The 22,580-nt window shown below is 37.7% G+C and overlaps 1 protein-coding gene across 1 annotated transcript; it reads right to left on the bottom strand.

Moving 5' to 3' along the window:
* Positions 1-63: 63 nt before the first annotated feature.
* NIPAL1 (NIPA like domain containing 1) lies at positions 64-22,580 on the bottom strand. Its single transcript, XM_069105182.1, has 6 exons — positions 22,392-22,580; positions 10,964-11,230; positions 8,833-8,889; positions 5,030-5,120; positions 3,215-3,375; positions 64-2,615 (listed from the first exon to the last, which is right to left on the bottom strand). Exons 1-6 carry the CDS (start codon positions 22,441-22,443, stop codon positions 2,011-2,013), a joined length of 1,233 nt encoding a protein of 410 aa, XP_068961283.1. The 5' UTR covers positions 22,444-22,580; the 3' UTR covers positions 64-2,010.

Below are 22,580 nucleotides of genomic sequence, written 5' to 3'. Positions count from 1 at the left end.
TGGAAACTTTCAGGCCTCATATCTTCAAAGCCACCCAAAACCAAACTAAAAAACAAAATCCTCTGAAAATTAAACTCTTTTTATTTAAAATATTGTCAATGTATCTATACATTTTAAAAAGGACAAGATTTATAGCCTATCACTTGTCACAATACAGGATTCATAAAAAATAGCAGCTAATGTATTACTTAAAATGATACATGCTAAATTTCAAGGTCATTGTCATATTTGAAAAACAAATAAACAAAACCATGAAGTTGGTGTTCAAAAATAGCTTATTGAAAACCCCTGAGAGAAAAAGGGATTTGGTGTAAATAATTTACTTACTATATATTAAGAAAACCTTTATAGAGTAACAAATGAAATTAAATTCTTTATATAAGTACATTAAGCTTTCTTGAAACAAGCAATTTTTCCCATTTGTGGTTTTCTTATACTCTGAATTATGAGAACATTTGTACACAATGAACAAAAGTTTAACTTAAATGCAAAGATTGATCCTCCTTCCATTTTCTCCTTTCCAGTTAGTTTAGAAAGGGGGAATTAAAAACAATTTGAAATTTGGTAATTTAACATATAAAAATTATTATTATTATTTGCCTTTTTGGAGGGCAATTGGGGTTAAGTAACTTGCCCAAGGTTACACGGCTAGTTTATTTTTGTGTGGGTGTTAAGTGTCTTAGGCTGGTACCGAACTAGGGTCCTCCTGACTCCGGGCCAGTGCTTCACTCACTGTGCCACCTAGCCGCCCCTATAAAAATTATTTTTTAAAAAATCTTATGCCAAATAATTAGAATTTAAAAAAACAATGTTTCTATAAGAATTCTTATTAATTTTAGAAGATAGATACTTTTGAATCCCATTCCCTCAAAGAAAGATGTAGAAAAGTATCAAATCTAGCCTCTTTTTAAAGAACAGGCTGAGGGCCAAAAGATGCTATAAGCAATTTAACTTGGTGATCAATTTTAAAAAACTATCATGTAAGTCTATATTTCTATCCTAGTCAGAATAAGGATCCAAAAATGCTCCCAGATTTATATAATTCTTTATTAGGATGATTTTCTTTTACTTTCCCTGTTTCCAGAAGTTAACATTTCTTTAGTGTAAAAGTTTTATTTTGTGATATACAGGGACTAATATTTATCTTTAGTCACTAATTATACTCTTCTGTGGACTCCTGAGTATAAAAACCAAGTATTAATGGAGTTCTCCTATGGAGACATTATTTGTGCCATGTACCCCATTCATGTGACAAGCACACCTAGAGGTCATTTGTTCCAAAGAAATAAAGCAACAAACCCACTGAACTCACAAAGTTCCCAAAGAAGAAAAAAAAAGAATAAGGATGTAAAGAATGTCAATTGTAAAGGGGAAATATTGGGCATTCCTATCTGTGGAGAAGTCAGAAGTCTTCTGTGGAGAAGTTTTGAAAACAAAACACAGTATTACACAAATAAAACACAACAGTAGTTTTTTGAGACTTACAGGGGAAAACACATATATCCCATAGGAAGATTACAGATTTTCTTCAGAATTTTTCAATTTGAAAAATAAAATTCATAACTAAATATACTCTGAACTCCTGATATTTGAAAAAAGACCATATTGTTATATTCTACGGTTGCCACAAAAATATTTTTAGAGGGTTATGATACATTCATCATGCTAGAGAGTTCCCTTTACATGTGCTGGTTCTGTAATAGGAAAGTAACCTGTAGTTCATAGGACTGTTATGAATACTCTAAAAAAAAAAACCTTATCAGAGAATGATTTGTAAAAACAAAACAAAACAACCTTTAGTTATTTATCTAGAATGTTAGATTGAAATGCCAGTGCTACACTGAATACCTTAGGCAGGAAGACTGAAGATGGTCATTATATCTTCTTCCAAAACAAAGTACATAGATTTCACATATGTGGACATGAAAATGTATAGCTGAATATTTCAACAGTTCTTAAAAGAAGCATACATTTCTTTTTCCCCTCTTCAATATGGCTCATCCAGGGGGATCAGTGACCCTGATTGTCCATCCGATTAAACAAAGTGAGATCATCATCACGTTCTATGTTCTCTAATAAAGCATGTCTATCTTCATTGACATATGGAGATAACTGGGCTTTTTTGGAAGTAGTTGTCAACTGACTCCAGGTAATATTGGTGTTTTTAAAAGCATGCAGAAGGAAGATGCCATTAACAATGGTGAAGAATCCACTCAGTGTCCCAATGACATCCCCAGCATTCATACTATACCACTCTTTGAATAAGATGGCAGAAGAAGTCACTACTATAGATGTAAAGAAAACATAATAAATAGGAGTCACTAGAGATGCATTGAATGTATCCAGTGCTTTGTTGAGATAGTTAATCTGGGTACTGACTGAAACTATTATTGTCACCAGCAAAATAAAGACAAAGGGATCCTTGTAAACTGGCTTCTGTTCCAATAGCTCCTTGATGGCGATTCCTAAGCCCTTGACAGAAGAAACTGAAAATACTCCGATTACTGAACAAATTGAAACGTAGATTAATATATTGGTCTGACCTTTCTTTGGAGCAACAACCACAATCAGCACCAAACAGGTCACAATTACAATCACAGCAAAGGAAATAAATGCTGTTAGGAAAGAGGAGAGGAAAAAAAAAAAGCCAAGTCAGACAATGCTTTCAAGATATTCTTCCAAACTACTCTGCTTATATTATTTTAGAATCAGAAACAAAATATAAAAGTGGTTTGTTGTGTGTGTGACTGCATGAGTGCGTGCGCGCACACACACACACATTTGCAATGCTGACAAGTATCAATATTTTTCTTTCTAGTCAATTAACAGTAATGCCCAAGGAAAACGCATAATCCCCTTCATAAGACTAATAAGGAAGAAAGTAGTTATAAATCTGAAAGGTATCATTGATTAGTGGACAGAGAGTCAGTTTTAGAGTCAGGAAGATGTGGAGTTGAATCCTGCCTTTGACACATTATTTCTTTGGTCACAGGAATGTCCCCTTAACCTCCCAGTGCCTTTCTCTGTGACTATAAATTACATAAGATGCCAATCTGCATTGGTAAATAGTGTTTTCCATATTGGAATTGATAGATTCACAGGTCTGGACTTTCCCTCCTTCCAGAAAAAGGGGAACAAATATTCCAAATACTATAGACAAGGGAAGAAAGTGAAGTAGAATGTGAGGTGTTTAAATAGAGTTTTCATTACAAACCTGGATCTCTTAGTTTCATTTCCATATCGTGTAGAGATGTGACTTCCTCTTCTTTGGGGGCATGGATAACCATCACAGTTGACCCCAAGATACTTAACATGCAGCCTATTTTCCCATGAATGTTCAATCTCTCATTTAAAAAATGGGCTGACAATACTGCACTGTTAGAGATGAAAAGAAAAAATGAGAAGCAATCATTCTGATTCAACTAACTTTTGATTCCATGATTAAACAGTCACAATGTGGCACATGCTATTCTGTACCCTAACTAACTGATCTTGGTCAAAACTGAAATGTCTCCAAAGGTTCCCCAATTTTCTTAAATAGAAACAGGGGCCATGAAGCTATCAGTAATGAACTCTGCTGCAAATTTACTTTTTAAACCACATATTAACATTTTATTTTGTTAAATATTTCCCAATTACATTTTAATCTCCTTTGGGTTGCACTCAGGAGTGCTGTGGGCTGATATGTGGCCTTCAGGCCATGTGCTTAACACCTCTGATTTAACCCACGTTCAACCCCCTCAACCTCAGTCCTTTTAGGAAGGCTTTAAAGTTGAAGAATATCACTTTAGTCATTCTATGTACTCCTGTAAAATCTTGTACAACATTTTTAAACATTCCTACTTTTCATTGCAAAAGTAGTAGAAATTCAAAACCCCATCCTCCCAATTTCTATTTTACTATCTTACCCGTTCAATGGAATATTCATCTTAGGATGGAAAAGTGTAGAAAAGCCCCAGGGAAAGATGACATGCATATTAAAGACTTATGTACACCAGACCCAGAAAAATTGAAGAGGCTGAGGCTGTATAGTTTGTACTGGGGGATTGTTGACAAAGAAGGGAAAAGAAAAGGAGCTTCTGTAAAAGGAGCATGGGTTGGGAACTGGAAAGGGTCATGACCTGCCAAAAATACATCTATTTCGGAGTAAAATAGACAAATTCAGAAAAACTAGAGCCATGTTCTTCCATGAACTGAATGTTCAATTCAAGTCCCTGATTTAGAAGGGCGGGCTCTGAATTTGTGGCCAAAGGGCAAGGGTTCAAATTCTTCATCTGCTACTTTACTAGCTGTGTGAACTCAGGCAAGTCTCTTGACCTTTGTGGGGTCCAGTTTCCTTATCTGTAAAATGGGGGCAGGGTAGGGCTAGGTTTGGATTAGATGGCCTTTAAGGTTCCTTCCAGCTCAAATTGTATGATCCTATCATACTTCACTTTAGTCTTATTTATTTATTTATGCTTTCTGGAGGGCAATTGGGGTTAAGTGACTTGCCTAAGGTCACATGGCTAGTTTTTGTGTTAAGTGTCTGAGGCCATATTTGAACTCTGGTCCTCCTGACACCAGGACTGGTGCTCTATTCACTATGCCACCTAGCTGCCCCTTTAGTTTGATTTAAACAGGAAAATGACCATTTTTGGAATGAAATCAGAAGAATTCTAAACAAAAGCAGAATGCAGACATGTAAAAATTTTAGTAAAAGCTCAAAAAGTGATTCCAAATAAATACTGTTATTTTTTTCAGGCTTATTCATGATCATTACCATGAGCAATGGCTTAAGAAAGGAAGAACCTGGCAGCAATCTTCATAAAATGAAATGTTAAAAAAATATTCTCAGCTTAAGCCAAGTGGGAAACCAAGTAGATGATGATTGTGTGGAATATCCCAAGAGAAGAATATTTCTATTTGTACCTCTGACATATATATGCACATATATATGTATGTATATATCATATATGTATATATTCTTATGGTTTAAGATTATTATGACATGAAATACCCTTACACATAGTTCTTCCTTAGTCTCACATACCTTATAAGAACACTCAGTGCCCCCAAAGGGGTAACCAATGTTGCAGGTGCAAAAGCATATGCAGCAAAATTTGCAGCCTCTCCTATTCCCACTATAAAGCAAACAGGATTGTTGACACGAATGTTAATTTAATTTATTAGAAGATAAGAATAAATAACACATAGATGGCAGTGAACTCATACCAAGGATTGGTCTAAGCAAAAAAGAATAAATTACACATGAAAAGTTTTAAGGTTTGAAATTAATCCAGAAAACCTATTGGTGCTTCAAAGCACAGTGTCCTATAATAAATCAGGGAATAAAACTGATCTAATACCAAATGGCTGATAGTCACACTCAAAGAAAGGACAGATTAATATACATTTAAAAGACTTCCAAAACACAGTTCCAATTGCACCTGGGTAGCCAAATGAAAGCTAGTAAAGGAAGGCATGGGGACTACTAAAGACCATTTCTCTTTCTGCCCAAGGAATGTCATTGTTCCACAAAAGAAAGAATGGAGTTAGCAAAATTAGAAGGATTTACAGATGTAATTCACAGTGAGATGTAGTTCACAGCCGGTCAATACACATTTAGTTAGTTCCTACTCTGCTAAGTGCCGGGGATACAAAGATAATGTCTGCTTTCAAAGAACTCACAGCCTACTAGGGAAGACAGCATGAAAAACAACTACGTGCAAACAACATAGAAAAAGGATAAATTGGAAATAATCTACAGGAGAAACGGATTTGAATTAAGGAAGATCAGGAAAGATTTCTTGCAGAAGGTAGAATTTTAGGGGACTTGAGGGAAGCCAAGAGGCAGAGATGAAGAAGGAGAACATTACAGGCTTTGGGGCCAGCCAATGAAAATGAACATAGCTGGGAGATCAGAGTGTCTTGTGTGAATAACAAGGAAGCCAGTGCCGCTGCATCACAGAATACATGAAGAGAGTTAAGGAGGAAAAAGACTGGAACCTACCACAGAACAACAGTCTAATGAGATGTTCTTTAATTAGTCTACAAATGTGCAACATTTAAAAGCTCACAGGATCATCTCCAAATTTAATCCTCCTTATACCTGAAGCACAACTTCTACTGCAAGGGTAAACCTTAGAAGCTTGCTATCAATAGAGATGATTCTGGGCCAAAGGGTTGACTCGTCACCATTTGGAAATTAGGCAAACTCCACCACACTCCCAATTCCATATACCTTACACCAGTAATTAACACAGAGAAATAAACAAAAGGCCAGCAGTAAGAGAAACACTTCTTCCCATATAACACATTTTCCTTTTGTGCTTAGATGTTCTTTGTTCTCAGTTAACCTACCAAGTATAAGTTGCTCTAGGAAACTATGATATATAGAAATCTGAAATACAGACTAGACTGAATACTTTCTAACTGGACTAGGCCCTTACCCCAGGAACAAAGGGGACATGCTGATTTCTGTTGTTATTGAGTCATTTTTCAGTCATGTCTGACTCTTCATGACCACGTTTGGGGCTTTCTTGGCAAAGATACTAGAGTGATTTGCTATTTCCTTCTCCAGTTCATTTTACAGATGAGGAAACTGAGGCAAGCAGGATTAAGTGACTTGCCCAGAGTCACAAGCTAGTAAGTGTCAGAGGCCAGATTTGAAAACTCAGAAAGATGAGCCTTCCTGACTCTAGGTCTGGAACTCTATCTACTGCACCGCCTAGCACCCAAGAAATTCTACTAATCTCTATATACCTTTGCATTGACTAAATTCAAAAGATGAATTTGAAGGTGTCTGGGGTCTGCTCCTGGAGAAATACATTTATAACAGACACAAGCTCTCTTTGCACTTAGTATAAACCCCAACTATTAGGAGTCACTCAGGTCAGTCTACAGTTCTTATAGAGTGGACCAGTTCCTGGCCAGCCTTCAAGCATTCAGTGGTATGTAAATCAGGAGGAGAGGTATCTCGGGTGTCTGGGTCATAGGCTGAAACTTGTCCTTTATGTACCTTTCATTTTAATATCAGTAATATCTAGCTAAGTTTCCTATGAACATGAACTGTGTCTTTTTCTTTCAAGTTCAAATAGCCCATTAACACTGCTACGTTAGGAAGAGGCCCCTGTAGGGTTCTTTTGAATGTACTTTCTCATCTATTACATCTAAAATGATTAAAAATGTGATCACAAAATCATGTCTCTAGACCATAGCAATTACATAAAATGAGGTACAATTGTATTTCATTTCAGATACTTCTCTGTTTACTGACCGAAACTTCAATACCAATTATTTATTTTTCTTCTCCCATATTTAAGCAAAAAATAACCTAGGTACTACTTCCCCTCTGCCACAGACTAGTTGTGCATCTTGGCTCACCGCTTCTTCTTGTTAGGCCACTGCTCCTTCCTCTATAAAACAATGGTGTTGCCAATAAAGTGATTTCTAAGACCTCTTCTAGCTCTATGAGCCTGTATTTGTCCTTGTAGGTACACAATTTTCTCCTTATATCTTAGCTCTAAGAAGAGGTGTATGAAAATTATTTAATTTTCTGGTTCTTGGTCCAATACAATCCTCAACAACCTTAATTAAAATCAAATCAGAATGATGGAAAAGTCCTTTGAAAACTGTAAAGTGCTGTCTAAACAAGAAATATGTTATTAATTCATCTTTGAGATTCTTACCCATTATATTTCACAATGACAAAATTAGTAAGTAGCAAAGTTGATTTTCTTTCAAAATTGTCTCCCTTCTATAAGCAAATCCTCAAAATTCCTGGAAAAACTCTGCTCTAGAATGTAAAATCACAAGAAAGTTCCAAGCTTTTGCCTACAAAGAATAGGTAATTTGCAAGTGGTTGAAAGGTACTAATATTTAAGATTTCCTTTTAGCTACATGTCAGTTTGGGGGCTGAAATAGTTTTTATTCTAAGGTAAGAAGGAAGAAAAAAATAAACCTAGCCATGTGACCTTGGGCAAGTCACTTAACCCCAATTGCCCTCCAAAAAGCAAAAAAAAAAAAAAAAAAAGGAAGAGACACCTGATACAGCCCTGCTGGCTGTATCACTGAGGTTTTTGGAGGTTCTCTCCAGAACTAGACACTTCTGCAACTCTAGCCCAGGAGAGACAGGAGGCAGCAAAAAGTAAGGAATCACAGGATCAGAGACAGCTGGGAGCAAGTTGAAGTGTGAGTGTAACTTGTTTCTCTTTTCTCATCTCGAGGGGGCAAGCAGGGACTTATTTTAACCATGGTTCTGCTCTAACAAGAACAAGGTGCACTTAAGAGATATATTGATAGCAGTTATAATTTCAGAGCAGAAAAAATCTAGGTAAAGTACGTGAAGAAAGCCCTGTTCTTGATTTTCTTCTCAAAATGTATGTGAGGCAAGAATTTAAAGGGGAAATATATGATTGAATATCACATTTAACATATCTCCTTTACCTCCATTACTCCAAAACTATAGAGACAGTACAAAGGAAATAAGTCATTTGAGCCATATGATTAAATATGTCCACTCATGTAAATATACAAAAACATACACATTGTTCTGTTTATGACACTGTTGTATGACCCTGGGCAAATCACTTAAACTCACTATTCTAGGCAATTCTCTATGATTATAAATTGAGAAGCACATTTTTATTGGTAGAGAGAGTTTCTTCATCTGGGGAAACCAGTAAAATCAGGTTCAGTCCTTGTCCTTATCTACACTGGCTACTTCTATATAGAAGTTTGGTAAATGGATTTAATCTCTACCATGTTGATAATCTACTCTTACCATATTCTGAAAAGTATCATACTCTCAATCTTTGTCATTTCGCAGCTGTATTATAAGTATGAAACACTTACTTGAGAGCAGTCCTGCCCACCAGAGCCATTCCTTCAGGTAAGAATGTCCACCTTGCCCTAGAAAAATAAGCAAATTCTAAGATGGAAAGTGATGAAAGACGAACTTGGAAAAGTGCTACTGGGATGAATGATCTAAAATGGAGAAAAAAGTAGGGCAGGAGGCACAAAGTCTCTTTACAAATGTTTTACCAGTAATTTTCCAAGAACTACTGAAATTTTTCTTTTCTGCTTCTTGGTATAGAAAGAGAAACAAAAAGTGAGGAGAAAAGGCACACTTGATCTTTCCTGTGATTTGCTCCATCTATAAGAAGAGATTGCTTATACATAGACAGTAGTCTCCCAATTAGAGATGAACAAATTTAGGGATGCTGCACCATAATGCCAGTCCCACTGGGAAAGGCTTTCTGAATGAGCTAGGTCAAGTTTCAGTATGAATTAAGAGTATATAAGATTAGTTTGGGGTTTTTTTTAAAGGCACTAGAGGCAGATATGATATAGTAGAAACAGTAATGAATGAGGAGTTAGGAGACCAGGGGTCAAGTACTAGCTCTGACACTAACTTGAGCTACAACCTTGAACAAAGTATTTTATCTCTTTGTGTGTCAGTTTCCTCATCTGTAAAATGAGGGAGGGGAATTCTACTAAATCAGTGGTTTGGTTTTGTTTTTTAACCTGGAGTCCATGTGGACAGGTGATAGATCTGTGAATTTGGATGGGAAAAAAATCATCTTTACTTCAATAATTGGTTTCCTTTATAATCATGTGTATTTTATTTTACACACCTAAAAACATTCTGAGAAGGGATCCATAGGCTTTACTAGACTGCCAAAGAGATCCATGATAGAAAAAAGACTGAGACTCCCTTAATCCTGAAAACTAAAATCTTATTAAGTCTCATGAATTAAACTCTGTAAGGAATTATTACTTTAAAAAATGTGGCAGTGTCATCTTTAAAAATAAAGGTTATTTATTGTTAATGTAAATTTTTTCTAATTTAAAAAAGGAATATAGTACTCAATCAGAAGGGGAGGAGGATAGACATTAAAAAGAGTCACCATATGAGGCTTTAGGCTAAGCAGGCCCGAGGGCTTGAGCTTAAAACTGTTCAAAGCATGTAGCTATGGAAAACTCATCACTTGATGACAAAAGTTTCAAAGTGCAGTTAGAGCATTTGAGGAAAATGACTCCAAGCACTAAAACTGCAAAAGTAAAGCTATGAAGTAAAAGCAAATTTCACACAAATTATAAAATAAGAACCAGTTTAATTCTAGATTCAACCTTAAAGTAACTGACCAGGTTCACTGAGTTGAGCTCATTAGGTCCCTGAACTCTCCCATAGAGACAAGAGTGGGAGACTGTTAGAAGAGGAAAATAAGAATCTGAGGGTGGGGTATCATAAGGTCATACACCTAAGGCTGGAAGGGGCCTTAGAATTCATTTGATCCAACCTCCTCATTTCAGATGAGGAAACTGAAGTTTATGATTTGGCCAAGGTCACAGGGGTAATAAATGTCTAAGGCAGGATTTGAAACTACATTTTCTAATTACAGAGACAGCATTCTTTCCATTTTGCTGGTAAAGGCTAGTGATGAATACCATATTTGTAGTTCAGTGGTTCACCAGAGTCAGTATGGTATAGTGGAGAGAGAGGACTGACCTCAGGACCAGGAAGACCTGGCTTCCGTTCCACCTCTGACCATAGTGACTTTGTGTCCCTTGACAAGTCACTTGTGCTTAAGCTTTCAGGGCTGCAGGCAGCTCTCCAAAACTAGAAATCTCTGTGAAGGTGCCCACCTGCATCAGTCAAAAGCAGTTTCCTCACTTGGCAGTTCCCTATACCAGTGAAATCATAAGACTGGTCCCTATTTCTATCCCTGTGATTCTACTAGACCCTTATAGAAAGAAAAAAGGAAAGAAAAGAAGGAAGGACAAAAGAAAGGGAGAAAGGAGAAGGAAAGGAAGAAAAGGAAGGGAAGAAAAAGAAAACAGGAAGGAAGGAAAAGAAAGAGAAAAAAGAAAGAAGGAAAGGAAGGGAAGAAAGAGAAAGAAAAACAGGAAGAAAGAAAAAGAAAGGAAAAAGGAAAGAAAGAAAAAAAAAAGAAAGCTACACTTTGGGGCATTAACTCCTTACCAGCTCTGGTGGTTCCCTTTTTAGCCAGTTGTAAAAGTCCCTTCTTTTTCAGTATGAAGCTGGAGCCTATGAAAACACTGGAACTTATGGCTAGGACTAAGCCTAGAAAAAGGCTGTATTGGTTCTCTGCAGATGTAGAAATGCTCAGGTTTGTTCCATTGGAATCCTGGCTCTCATGGGTGACATAAGAAGCCTTTAGCTGTGACACATTAGTGATCTGGCACGATGCCTGGTAGGAGTTGGAACACACCAAAGAGAGCACAGAGCCTGGAAGAAGACAAAAGAGGACAGACATCACACAAATGAAAAAGTGCTTTATTGAGTCCCCCATGCCCACCTTTATCAGACAGGGGAATGATAATTGCTTCCATTCATACCACATTCTCAAGGTTTACAACAACAGCCCCCTGAGCGAGGTAGTTTAAGTCTTATATTTCAATGAATGTATGATCTCCTTGGTACTCTCTGCTACAGGAAAGACAGGAACCCCTCTGTGCCTTCCCATCCAGTGCAATTCATGTCCATGCTTTTCCATCTACCATAGAGGGCCTACTCAACATACAAGACTTTCCTTTTTTTCTATTAATATTTATGCAGCCAAAAAGCAGTGTTTACAGAGAAGTTTCTATCTCTTTGTCAATAAAAGAGAGAAACAGGGGTGGCCAGGTAGCACAGCGAGTAAGAGCACCGGCTCCAGTGTTGAGAAGACCTGGAGATCGAATCCCGGGCTCAGACACTTAGCACCCACCCAGAAACACCTGGCCGTGTAACCTTGAGCAAGTTACTTAACCCCAATTGCTTAGGGGCGGCCAGGTGGCTCAGCGAGTAAGAGCACCGGCTCCAGTGTTGGGACGACCTGGAGATCGAATCCTGGGCTCAGACACTCAGCACCACACCCAGAAATAACTGGCCGTGTAACCTTGAGCAAGTTACTTAACCCTGATTGCTTAATAAAAAAAAATAAAAGAGAGAAACAGCAGGCCAATAAATTGGATATACAACTATTGATATTTCATGTAACCCTTTGTGATCACTCTCTCCACGTGACCGACGACAGGTCAGCTTCTTTTTCAGGTACCTGATGATGTATTCCATGTAGAAGAAAAGATTATAGCATCATAGATTTATAGCTGAATCCAACACTCATTTCCAAGTACTGGAGTCAGGAAAACACATCTTCTGAGTTCAAATCTGACCTCAGATACTTACTAAATGTGTGACTCTGAGTAAGTCACCTAACCCTGTTTGCCTCAGTTTCCTCAGCTGTAAAATGGACTGGAGAAGCAAATGGCAAACCACTCCAGTATCTTTGGCAATAAAACCCCAAACGGGGTCAGGAAGAGTCAAATGCAACAGAAAAACTACTGAAAATAAACGGCTCATCCTACCTACCTCTCCAGAGCTACAAGTCATTGTTGGTGATAGCATACAGCTGACTTACACATACCACCTATCTTTACTTGGGGGGAAGGGATATCAGTGGCAGAGGCCCTTAAGATTTAACCTGCTTCATTTCTGTCTCCAGCTCACCATAAAGTTTCTGGATTCAGTGTGATTACCCAAATGGCTTAAGTACCACAGAAGTTCAGAACTCCCAGGCACAGGTGATTCACCGTCCTCAGACTCACCAGTAGCAGGGGTAACAGGAATGTGTAACCATGCCTGGCCCACCCAGTACCTTTCCATAACCTTTTGGATCACTTTCAAAGTGTAAATAGTATTATCTCCACTTTATATTTAAGGTAACTGAAGCTAATAAAGTTTAAGGGACATGCCTATAATCATATAACTAAGTGTGGGAGCAGGCACTTGAGACCAGGTCTTCTGACTCCAAGGTTCTTTCTCCAAACCACAGTCTCCTCTAGAATTCTGTCCAGTATTTGGCACATGCACCTTGTTTAACAAACAATAACTATTCCACAAGGAACCTAAAACATCTATTTGGTGATTTAAGGAGAAAACATTCTCCCAAACCAGTCAACTGTGGTTATTTTTCCATACCAGTGTTAACTGAAGAGAACAATTCCTCAGGTTTTCTAACTTTCCTTCTAAATGAAATTAAGCCTAATACTAAAATGAGTTGTGTGCCTGTGATTTTTTTTTAACGTACTGAAGGCTAAATGACTCAACTGAATTGATTCCTTTAAACACTATGGTAAATGAGATTTTCAAGTATTGAAAAAAATCTCCAAAATTCCTTACAGTGAGATAATGCTAAATGGCAAACTGATTATTAATGTTATAGGTCAATATGTCTTCCTTAAACTTTATAACTCCCACAGCAGACAATTACCAAGTTTTTGTTGAATTCAATTGAACTGACATAGAAAAAAATGTATAGAACAAAAAAAGCAGAGTAGCAAATGAATTTTAGCACAAAGGCACATTTGCTTCTCCTTAATTATGAAGAATTCCCATGGACAGTAACACACTTTATGTTCAAGAGAGTATTCATCATTTGACTTAGTGAATGAATATGCTCAGAGGTAAATATGTGGCTATTTAAAAAACAACAACCTGCAAACATGCCTCAGTATTTATACAAAGAAAAATTCTCTAATGTCTGATGAACAAATTGGTTTTGCATCAGAACTTCTCTAAGAGGATTGGTATTTGTCCCATACAAGCGGCACAGGGTTGTACTGGAAAGAGGAATCAGGGCTTTTTCCCTTGGGCACCCAGCATGGGGGCGAGGCATGCTTCCTTCTGCTGACCCCATATCTGTCACAGACCCATGAGTTCAGGTCAAGCTCCCTTGTGGAGCTCATAGTCACCAGTGAACTATCATACTGTGGGCAGTTTCTTGCCTGCTCCAGAACCAAGGAAAGTGACTCCTGCTGACCTTCCTGTTATCATTCTCCCTCTGCCTTCTTCCCCTTACTTCATTCTACCAAGAATTAGGGAAGGGGAGATGGTCCAAAAGATTGTCAGCCATACCACAGGGGCATAAGTTGAACTCTGTAGGGATGGATTAGTGCTCCCCTAGTTTAAGAAATTCACCTGAGGAGCAATGAAAGTAAAAGCCAGTGTACACTGTCTATTTAAGATCTTGAGGCTTTCTTGTACCCCCAGAGTGAGTTCCTGCTTGGCTCTACTGTTTTCTCTCCCTCTTCTCCCAGGTCTCCCTTTCCCTTTTCAGGCACCAAAATAATTTTGGCTCTGACAGAATGTCATATGATCATCTGAGTTTTGCTACATCAAGAATTTGGAAATGGAAGAAACATTCAAGTCTAAAATAACGTTGAAATCGAAGAACTTAGTGGTTTCATTTCTCTTAACCCATTTGTCTTCCCAGGATCACAAGACAGATAGGATTGATAGTGTTCTTATTTTATTGCTTAGACATATATATGAAATGATGAGAACTGAGATGATTTCCACAATTTGGAAGACTGACCACATTTTAGAGCCAAAGAATCAAATGATGACCCAGCATATTGCCATTACAACTATGATTAGGTTTCTTCAGCTCAGATATTTTCAGTGCTGTTCTATGATTTTCAGCAGTCTCTTCTTAGCAAGGACTGCTTGGGGCTTTCATGCAGATTGACACCAGGCAATGTGTCTGCTGTCCAGTCTCACCTCTCTGTCCCTCCTCCCCAAAAACCTGAATGAGATTGTAGGTATTTTTGACAGCAAAAATTTCCAGCAGCCATATCAGTACCAGTTACATTCCTGGTTGAAAAAATAGAAACAAACAACAAGACATCTGGCTTGACTGGCCAAAGTGAATTCCACCCCCAGTAGCATTCGTGTCACTTGATATGTGTTTAACATAATTATTTCAAAAACTCCATCCCTGGAATCAGTGTAGGAGGATTCCATACCAGGGAAACAATGTTCTTTCTAAGCAGTCATGGCAGAATGTCTCCTACATTTATAGGGGAGGAAAAGAGGTTGAAGGGTGAGGTAGGAAATAAAATGATCTTTGTAATGTGCAAGTACCCACTATATACAGTGAGTGTGCTGTAGTGTCCGTGGCAGGAAAATAGTACGAGGCAACCCAGTCGCTCCAGTCTGATTACTGATTCCAGGAACTACATGTTTTCATGCTGTGGTAACATTCAGCTGGTGCATAAGGACAGATGTTGTGGCATGACTAAATAAAAAAGGACAAAGCAATGGAGGAATTGTTTATTTCAATGTTAGTGGGAAATGAGAGCTATTATGGACTCAACATTGTCATTACCTACAATAAGTAATGGGGATCTAACATGATAGAACTGAGGAAACAGGCATTCCATTCTCATTGGTGTCACTAAATGAGATATAGCATAGTGGATGGACCACTTAACTTGGATGAAAAAAGGCTAGAGTTCAAAAATCACTTTTATTGCTTGTTAGTTACATAACTAGCTATATGCTAAGTGCAAATCATCTAACCTCTTTGTTTAATGAATGAGGATTATAATATACTTGTAGGATTTACCTCAGAGTTGTGAGTTAAATGCTTTGAAGGTTGTAAAGCATTATATAAACACCAACTATTATTAGTATTATTGGCCCTATTGTAAAAAAAAAAAAAATTGGAGGGAGGGAGGGACGGAGAGAGAGAGAGGTGGCAGGACAGATTTCAGAACTGCCTCTACTAAATTTAAAGTTGTCCGTAATGTATACAATAGTTGCTGTTGAGGAATAAGGTTAGGTAAGCAGAACATCATGGAAGCTGAGAATCCGAGAAGTCACCTATTAGATCAATTAGTTTGGCTGAGACAACTTGCTCTGGGGTGTAAGTCAAAAAATATAACTTGGATCGACTTAACTTAGCAGTGGAAGCATCTGTTCCTCCCATAAGCTACATTCAACAAGGAACTTTTGTGAATAGTTTCTGAGACAGAAAAAAGATGATGAAGTTTATAATTCAAGTTGTGGGTCATCACAAGCACCGTGAGTATCATGACTTTTTCTCATTCAGATGCCTCCTTGACAGGTTTCTCTAAGTGAGTGCATTGGTGATCCGGGTTATATGTAGATGTAACATATTTGACTGTTCATCCATTTGTTTTAATATAGGAGGACTCGGGATGTCATTAATTCTTTTGCTTTATTACAAAATGATTATTAAATATTATATTGAATATCATTAAATTAAATATTATGTTATTTATTACTAAAAGGATCATTTTAAAGATCTAAAAGTGTCATTATGAATGGCTAGTTTCCATAAATGGAAATTCACCAGCAAGAGTTCAAAAGCTACAGTGGTGACTAAGGGGAGTGGATTCCCCTATAACAATATTACCCCCAGTATCCTGGAACAATCTGATTGTAGTGGTAACACTCTGGGGACCTAGATGGGGAGTGATCAAGCCCTCCCCGAGAGTGAATAGTAAGTTGTCTACATGCTGTGTGTGAGGCATCACATCGTGGGTGGTTACTCATTCCATTGTTGTACCTTTACGTAAGTTGTTTTCTTTGCTTTGCTTAATTTGATCTGTATCAGTTCATATAAGTTTTTCCATGGCTCTCTGAATTCTTCATACTTATTATTTCTTATGGAACATTAATATTCCATTAGATTCATGTACTACAATTTGTTTAATCATTACCCCCATCAATTGGCATTTACAATTTCTATTCTACCCCCACTGTTAAATTATTCTTCATGTTAGATCCACATATTATGTATTTAATTATGTAGATATTGTACCCTCCCTTTCATACTCCAGAGTATTCTAAGCTCCTTGAGGTTAGAAGTGTTTATTTTTGTCTTGTGTGCTCAGTATCTAGAATGGTGCCTGGCACATAAGTAGGCCTTTAATAAATGCTTGTTGAATGTAATTCAATAGGAACCTTTTTTTTTTAAAAGCAATAGCTAACACACCTATCTTATTTCTTTACTCTTCTGCAAAGTTGGGAATAATGTATACAATAGCTACTCTTGAGGAATAAGCTTAGATAAGCAGAACAGCTTGGAAGCTGCGAATCAGAGAAGTATATCCCAAATCAGAGAAATATCCCAAATAATGACTTTTTTTCTTAATAAGAGTGAAAAAAATTCACCATAAGTACATGAATTACCTTTATAGTAGTGCTAATTCTTCTTGAAGAATTAAATTTCTGGTGCTATCATGAAGCCAACATGCTTTCTTTGATAAATCACAATTTATTCTCATTAGCATAGCCTGGGCCCCTCTTCCATTTCCTTGATACGGGCAGTATGGAGGATGCAGAATCAGAGGACCTACATCTGAATCCCTGCTCTGATACATGTTATTTGTATGACCTTGGAAAAGTCACCTAATCTCTCTAGGCTTGAATTTCCTCATTAATAAAATGAAGGGGTTTAATTATATGACCTCCAAGTTTCCATCCAGTTCTAAATCTGTGGTCCTATGGGTACAGTGGATACCTAGGAAATGTTGTTAACAGATTTTTGTCCTATTTTTTATTCTTTGTTATATATCTCTGGAGAGAGAATGGGAGAGGAGCATATTTTTAAAGGAAGGTGAGGTAAAAAACGAATGATGTCAATTAAAGATTTTTTTTCAAAGATAGGAAATAAGAACAGAAAAGATTATAAATTTGGAAAGTTAGTGATAATAGTTGATATCTCAACATATTTGATCTTTATAAGTAGCCCTATCAGGAATTTTATAGATGAGGAAACGGAAGTCTAGAGAAGTTAATTGATATATTGGTCACACAACACCAAGGTCAGAGGCAAGCCTATGTCTAAGTATGGGGTGGGGGTGACAGGGTAGGGGTGGGGAAGATAAACCTTTAAGTACAACCTATATAAACCAACATACAACCTATATAAACAAAATTAAAGCTGAGGTACCATATCAAACAAACTGTTGAATATCTAGTGCTATCATTCTGAAAAAAAAATTTCCAGTTGAGAATACAGTCAGAAATACAAAATACTCCCAAGTGCTTTTAACTGTCAAATTCCCTACCTCATCTATTGTAGTTTCCATATTTTATTGTCTTTCTTTTGCTAATATCCCTAGATCAACAGAAATGAACATCTTTTAGGATGAATGGGTAGGAAATGGAATCAATTACGAGAATTTATAAGGCACTGTCATGTGCCAGATACTCTTCTAGGCACTGATACCAAAAAAAAAAATGAAAATAGTCCCTGCCATTAAGGACCTTACAACTTGCTGAAATGTAAGGAATGATGTTAGTACTACTTTCACATGCCACTTTTTGTCCTTTTCTTGGTTATTTACAATTTAAGTTAAATATTATGCTCAAAGAGAAATATGCCATCCTATGAGCAATACTAGTAATGGGAAGTTTGTATTACCTCTGACCATTTAGAGACTTTCTTCACCATTTTGGGAATTTTACTAGAAACAGGATAAGGCGTGTGAATTCTGTGCTAGGACAATAGTAAGAGGCAGCCAGTTGCTCCAATCTGATTATGGGCTTGGGAACTGAACATTTTCATGTTGTGGTATAATGTGATTAGCTGGTGAAGTTGGTGACATAAGGAAGCAAAAAGGGACATCAGTAAAGACATTATTTACTTTGGTGTAAAGACTGGGCTTCGAACCCATGAAGATCTGGGTTCCAGGTCCTGCCTCATTCAGAGATGGTCTATATGACATTGGACCATATGACATTGGATCAATCATTTAAACTCTCCAATACTCTAAGCAACTTTTTTTTCTTTTATCTTTTGGGGGGAGATAATCAAGGTTAAGTGACTTGCCCAGGGTGGCACAGCTAGTAAGTATCTGAGGCCCTCTAGGCAACTTTAAGACTCTAAGTTGCCCAGTTTCCTGGAGCCTCCTATACCAATTAAACAACTGAAGAGCATTTATTAAGTGTTTAGGATATGCTAAGTCCAATCACTATACTCATTTCTTCTATAATCAGAAAAAAGAGCTCATGCCTCAAAGATATTAAACAGATTAATTTGGTAGACAGTTTTTCCAATACAGTACACAAGTCATCTCTTTGGCTAAGTATATGAAGGATTTAGTCACTCAACAAAACTGTGGAAAATAATAACTCTCATGCTTTACCACAGGGCCATATGGGATCTTCAGATAATGTAGGTATGGATGTTTCCCTGCATATAGTAGAAAGAGCTCAAGAATAGTAGTCACAGGGGCGGCTAGGTGATGCAGTGAATAGAGCACTGGCTCTTGAGTCAGGAGGACCTGAGTTCAAATCCGACCTCAGACACTTAACAATTACTAGCCATGTGATCTTGGGCAAGTCACTTAACCGTAATTGCCCTGCCTCCCCCCTCCAAAAAAAGAAGAAAAAAAAAGAATAGTAGTCAGGAAGAAAAGGAAAAGTCCAAACCATCCACAGAATTTGGGTAGTGCTGTTAATTGGCTGTGTGACCTTAGTCATTTAACCTCTTTAGTTCAATTTCCTCATCTGTAAAATAAAAATAACAATTCACACTGATACTGGTAAGGCTTTCAGGTTTACAAAGTGCTTTCCTAATAACAATCCTTTTAGGTCAGGAGGGGAAGCATCATTATCACAATTTTATAAATAAGAAAAGTGAGCTGCAGATTAAGAAACCTGTCCAGTGCTTGAGCTTGCACCTGAACCTGGGTCTTCTGACCCACCCAAGATCAGAGCTCTTACAGCAGTGGTTTTAGTACTATGAAGAAGAAACAAGACAATTCAGCAGAAGTAGGGGGCAGCTAGGTGACTCTGGCTAGGGCACTGGAACTGGAATCAGGAGGACCTGAGTTCAAATTCCACCTTAGACACTTAACACTTACTAGCTGTGTGACCTTGGGCAAGTCACTTAATGCCTATTGCTTCACCAAAAAAAAGGAAAAGTAGAAGTATTATATGGATTTATACAGGACTGTACCCATTCTAAATAATAATAAGCACACTCTCTAGGTCAGGAGTGGGGAACCTTCAGCCTTGAGGCCACATGTGGCCTTCTATATCCTTCAGTGTGGCCTTTTGACTGAATTCAGTCTACGTCTTAACATTTTTACATTGTACAATTCCTCTGATTATCTCAAAATTTGGTAGAAGGGTTGGCGGCTAGTTCAATAGAAGGATCACAGATTTAAAGCTGAAAGTCAAAGCCAAGTCCCTCATTTTATGGATTAGGAAACTGAGGCCCAGGGTGATTAAGAAACGACCATTGTTAAGTGAAACAAAGTGATAAAATTAAAAGAATTTCAATCCAGGTCCTCTGACTGCAAAGACAGTATTTCTTCTACTATTCTACCAAAGACAATCCAAATCCTGTCTGTCCTCTTTCCCCTTGGCTGGCTGCTGCTCTGGCAGAAGGACCTGAGAAACAGGACTATGTTCATTTTTAATTAAACTATGTTCATGAATTCATTTTTGTAAATACCTTGTACAATGAAATTTATAATTCACATATTGTGTCCATGCAGATCCTTAGACAAACAAACAGGGGTGGTTGTCTTAGAACAAACAGCCTTTGCCTTTTGGTTTGGAAGGAAATACATTTAAGTTTCTGACTCACATGGGAAATAATTCTATTTTAAAAGTTGATATACTTTATTTTACAACATTTACATTTCCCATTATATTCCACCATCAACTGGCCCCCTAAAGCCTACTCTTTTAACAAAGAATTTCTAAAAAGGAAAAAAAAATTCAGTTCAGAAAAATTAACCAAACCACTGAAAAAGTCTGAAATTATACACAGTATCAGGAAATAATTCTAGCTTGAACTCCATAGCACAATCTATCCAACCTTCCATTATCTGGTTTATGTACTACTGAGTTTTCCCTCCTTCCTCCTTCCAGCTGGACACTTCACTGAATTCTTAAAACAAACAAACAAAAAAATGGAGAAGAAACCAAACAGCCTACTACCTGTTAGAAATGAGTTTTAAAATTTCTATCTAATGATCTGCATTATCCTTCTTTTTAGTTTTGTCATCCTGGGCAAGTCACTTAACCTCCCTTCAGTCTCCTCTTGAAAAATGGGAATAATATCACCTCCCTTCCCAGGCTTGTTATGAGGATAAAATTCGATGACACTTGTAAAGTACTCTGCAACCCTAAATCACCATGTAAATGCCAGCTAATTATTATTATTATTAATTATTATGACTGTGGATGCTTCCATCCTAAAAATATAAGAAAAGCCTACGAACTCAGTGGTTATTCCTACCTTTTCCTTTTATTTTCTGAAAGCATTTTTAGATTGCATTTCAGACTTTTTAGTTGGTTGTATCCCAAACCAAGTCATAAGAAAGCCTGTCAGTACTAAAAACAATTTAGAAAAGGCTATTTTCAATTCAGAGTGCTTTGGCCAGGAGGTTAAACAAAGTCCAAGGTCTTAACAGTGTCAAGATGACACATCAAACACGAATCCAGAAATGGGAAGTACAGGATTTCAACAGCTCTAGACTTTTCACAGCAAAGATTTAATTAATGAAAAGAGAGTCAGGATGTCAGAGCATGTTTTGCTCCTTCCGTCAGTAGTGGGTGGGAAGTGGAGCACAGAAGACAGAGTCATACTTTTTAATATCACTTTTTTATAAATGCAATCTTTAAAACAATTTATTAATAATCTTGCTTTTACATCATATTTACTTAAAAATAAAACTCTCCTCTATCTAAAGATCTACTTTTGTAACAACGAATAAAAGTCAAAAAGGGGGAGCAGGGGAACCAGTTCAATATATCAACCAAATCTCATAGTATATTCTATATTCCACAGCTGTAGTCCACCATCTTCTTTGGGAAGGTCATTATAATTACAGTAATTCAAATTTTTTCCTTCTTTCAATTTATAACATCATAGTCATTATATATGTATATATGTCTATACATACACACAGTACATTATATGTCTATATACATATACATGCACACACATTAAGTGTGTATATATACACACATATACGTATACACATATATAATACATATATACACACATACACAATACATACACATACACATACAGTCAGGCAATCAGTAAACTTTTATGAAATGCTTACTTCATGCCAGGCAATAAGCTGTATTGGGGAAACAAAGACTTTATTCTTAATGTAATCATTTTTAACGCCAGAAAATTACGTTCTTTGGAAAGGTATTTATATTGCAATTTGTCACGTCGTGCGAGTTACACCAGACACTTTGAATACCAGATGTACACCCCCACCCCACCCCCCAACCCAGGCGTAATTTTCAAACGCAAAAGAACACACTTCTCTAACTTCGGCCAAGGGTTCAAGGTCTTCTAGTCTAGTGGTAACTGGGTTCTAGGGTGCAAAGCCTGGGTTAAAGTCAAGCAGAGAAGGGTTCTCCTTTCCCCACACAGAAGTGGACGATGGCTATGAGTGACCCCAAGAAACTGCGCTCCCGGCCACCTACCGAGGGGTTGTAAGGAGGGGTTGTGTCCCTCCATCCCAAGGGCCCTGCTGTAATACGTCGGCGAGCCCTCTCCCTCGCCCCCAGCCCACGCCGCATCCTCTTCCCCGCCCTACCCACACACCCTCCCTACCTGGTAGGCAAGGCTGTCCAGGAGGCGGCAACACCAGCACCCGCTCCCCCATGGTCCCGGGACGGGGTTCGCCGGAGCAGACCCAACGCTCCCTCACCGAGCTGCCCCTCTCCCCCGCCCCATGGCAGGATGACTCTCGAGCCCGCTCCCCCCACACCCAGTCTAGGACTTGCCACTCCACCGGCCCAC

The sequence above is a fragment of the Petaurus breviceps genome, unplaced genomic scaffold (genome assembly GCF_028583685.1).
Source record: "Petaurus breviceps papuanus isolate PSGF00001 unplaced genomic scaffold, PetGlider_PUasm1.0 76, whole genome shotgun sequence".
In the NCBI taxonomy this organism is placed as follows: Eukaryota; Metazoa; Chordata; class Mammalia; order Diprotodontia; family Petauridae; genus Petaurus; species Petaurus breviceps.
This window is presented reverse-complemented; position numbering and strand designations above follow the sequence as displayed.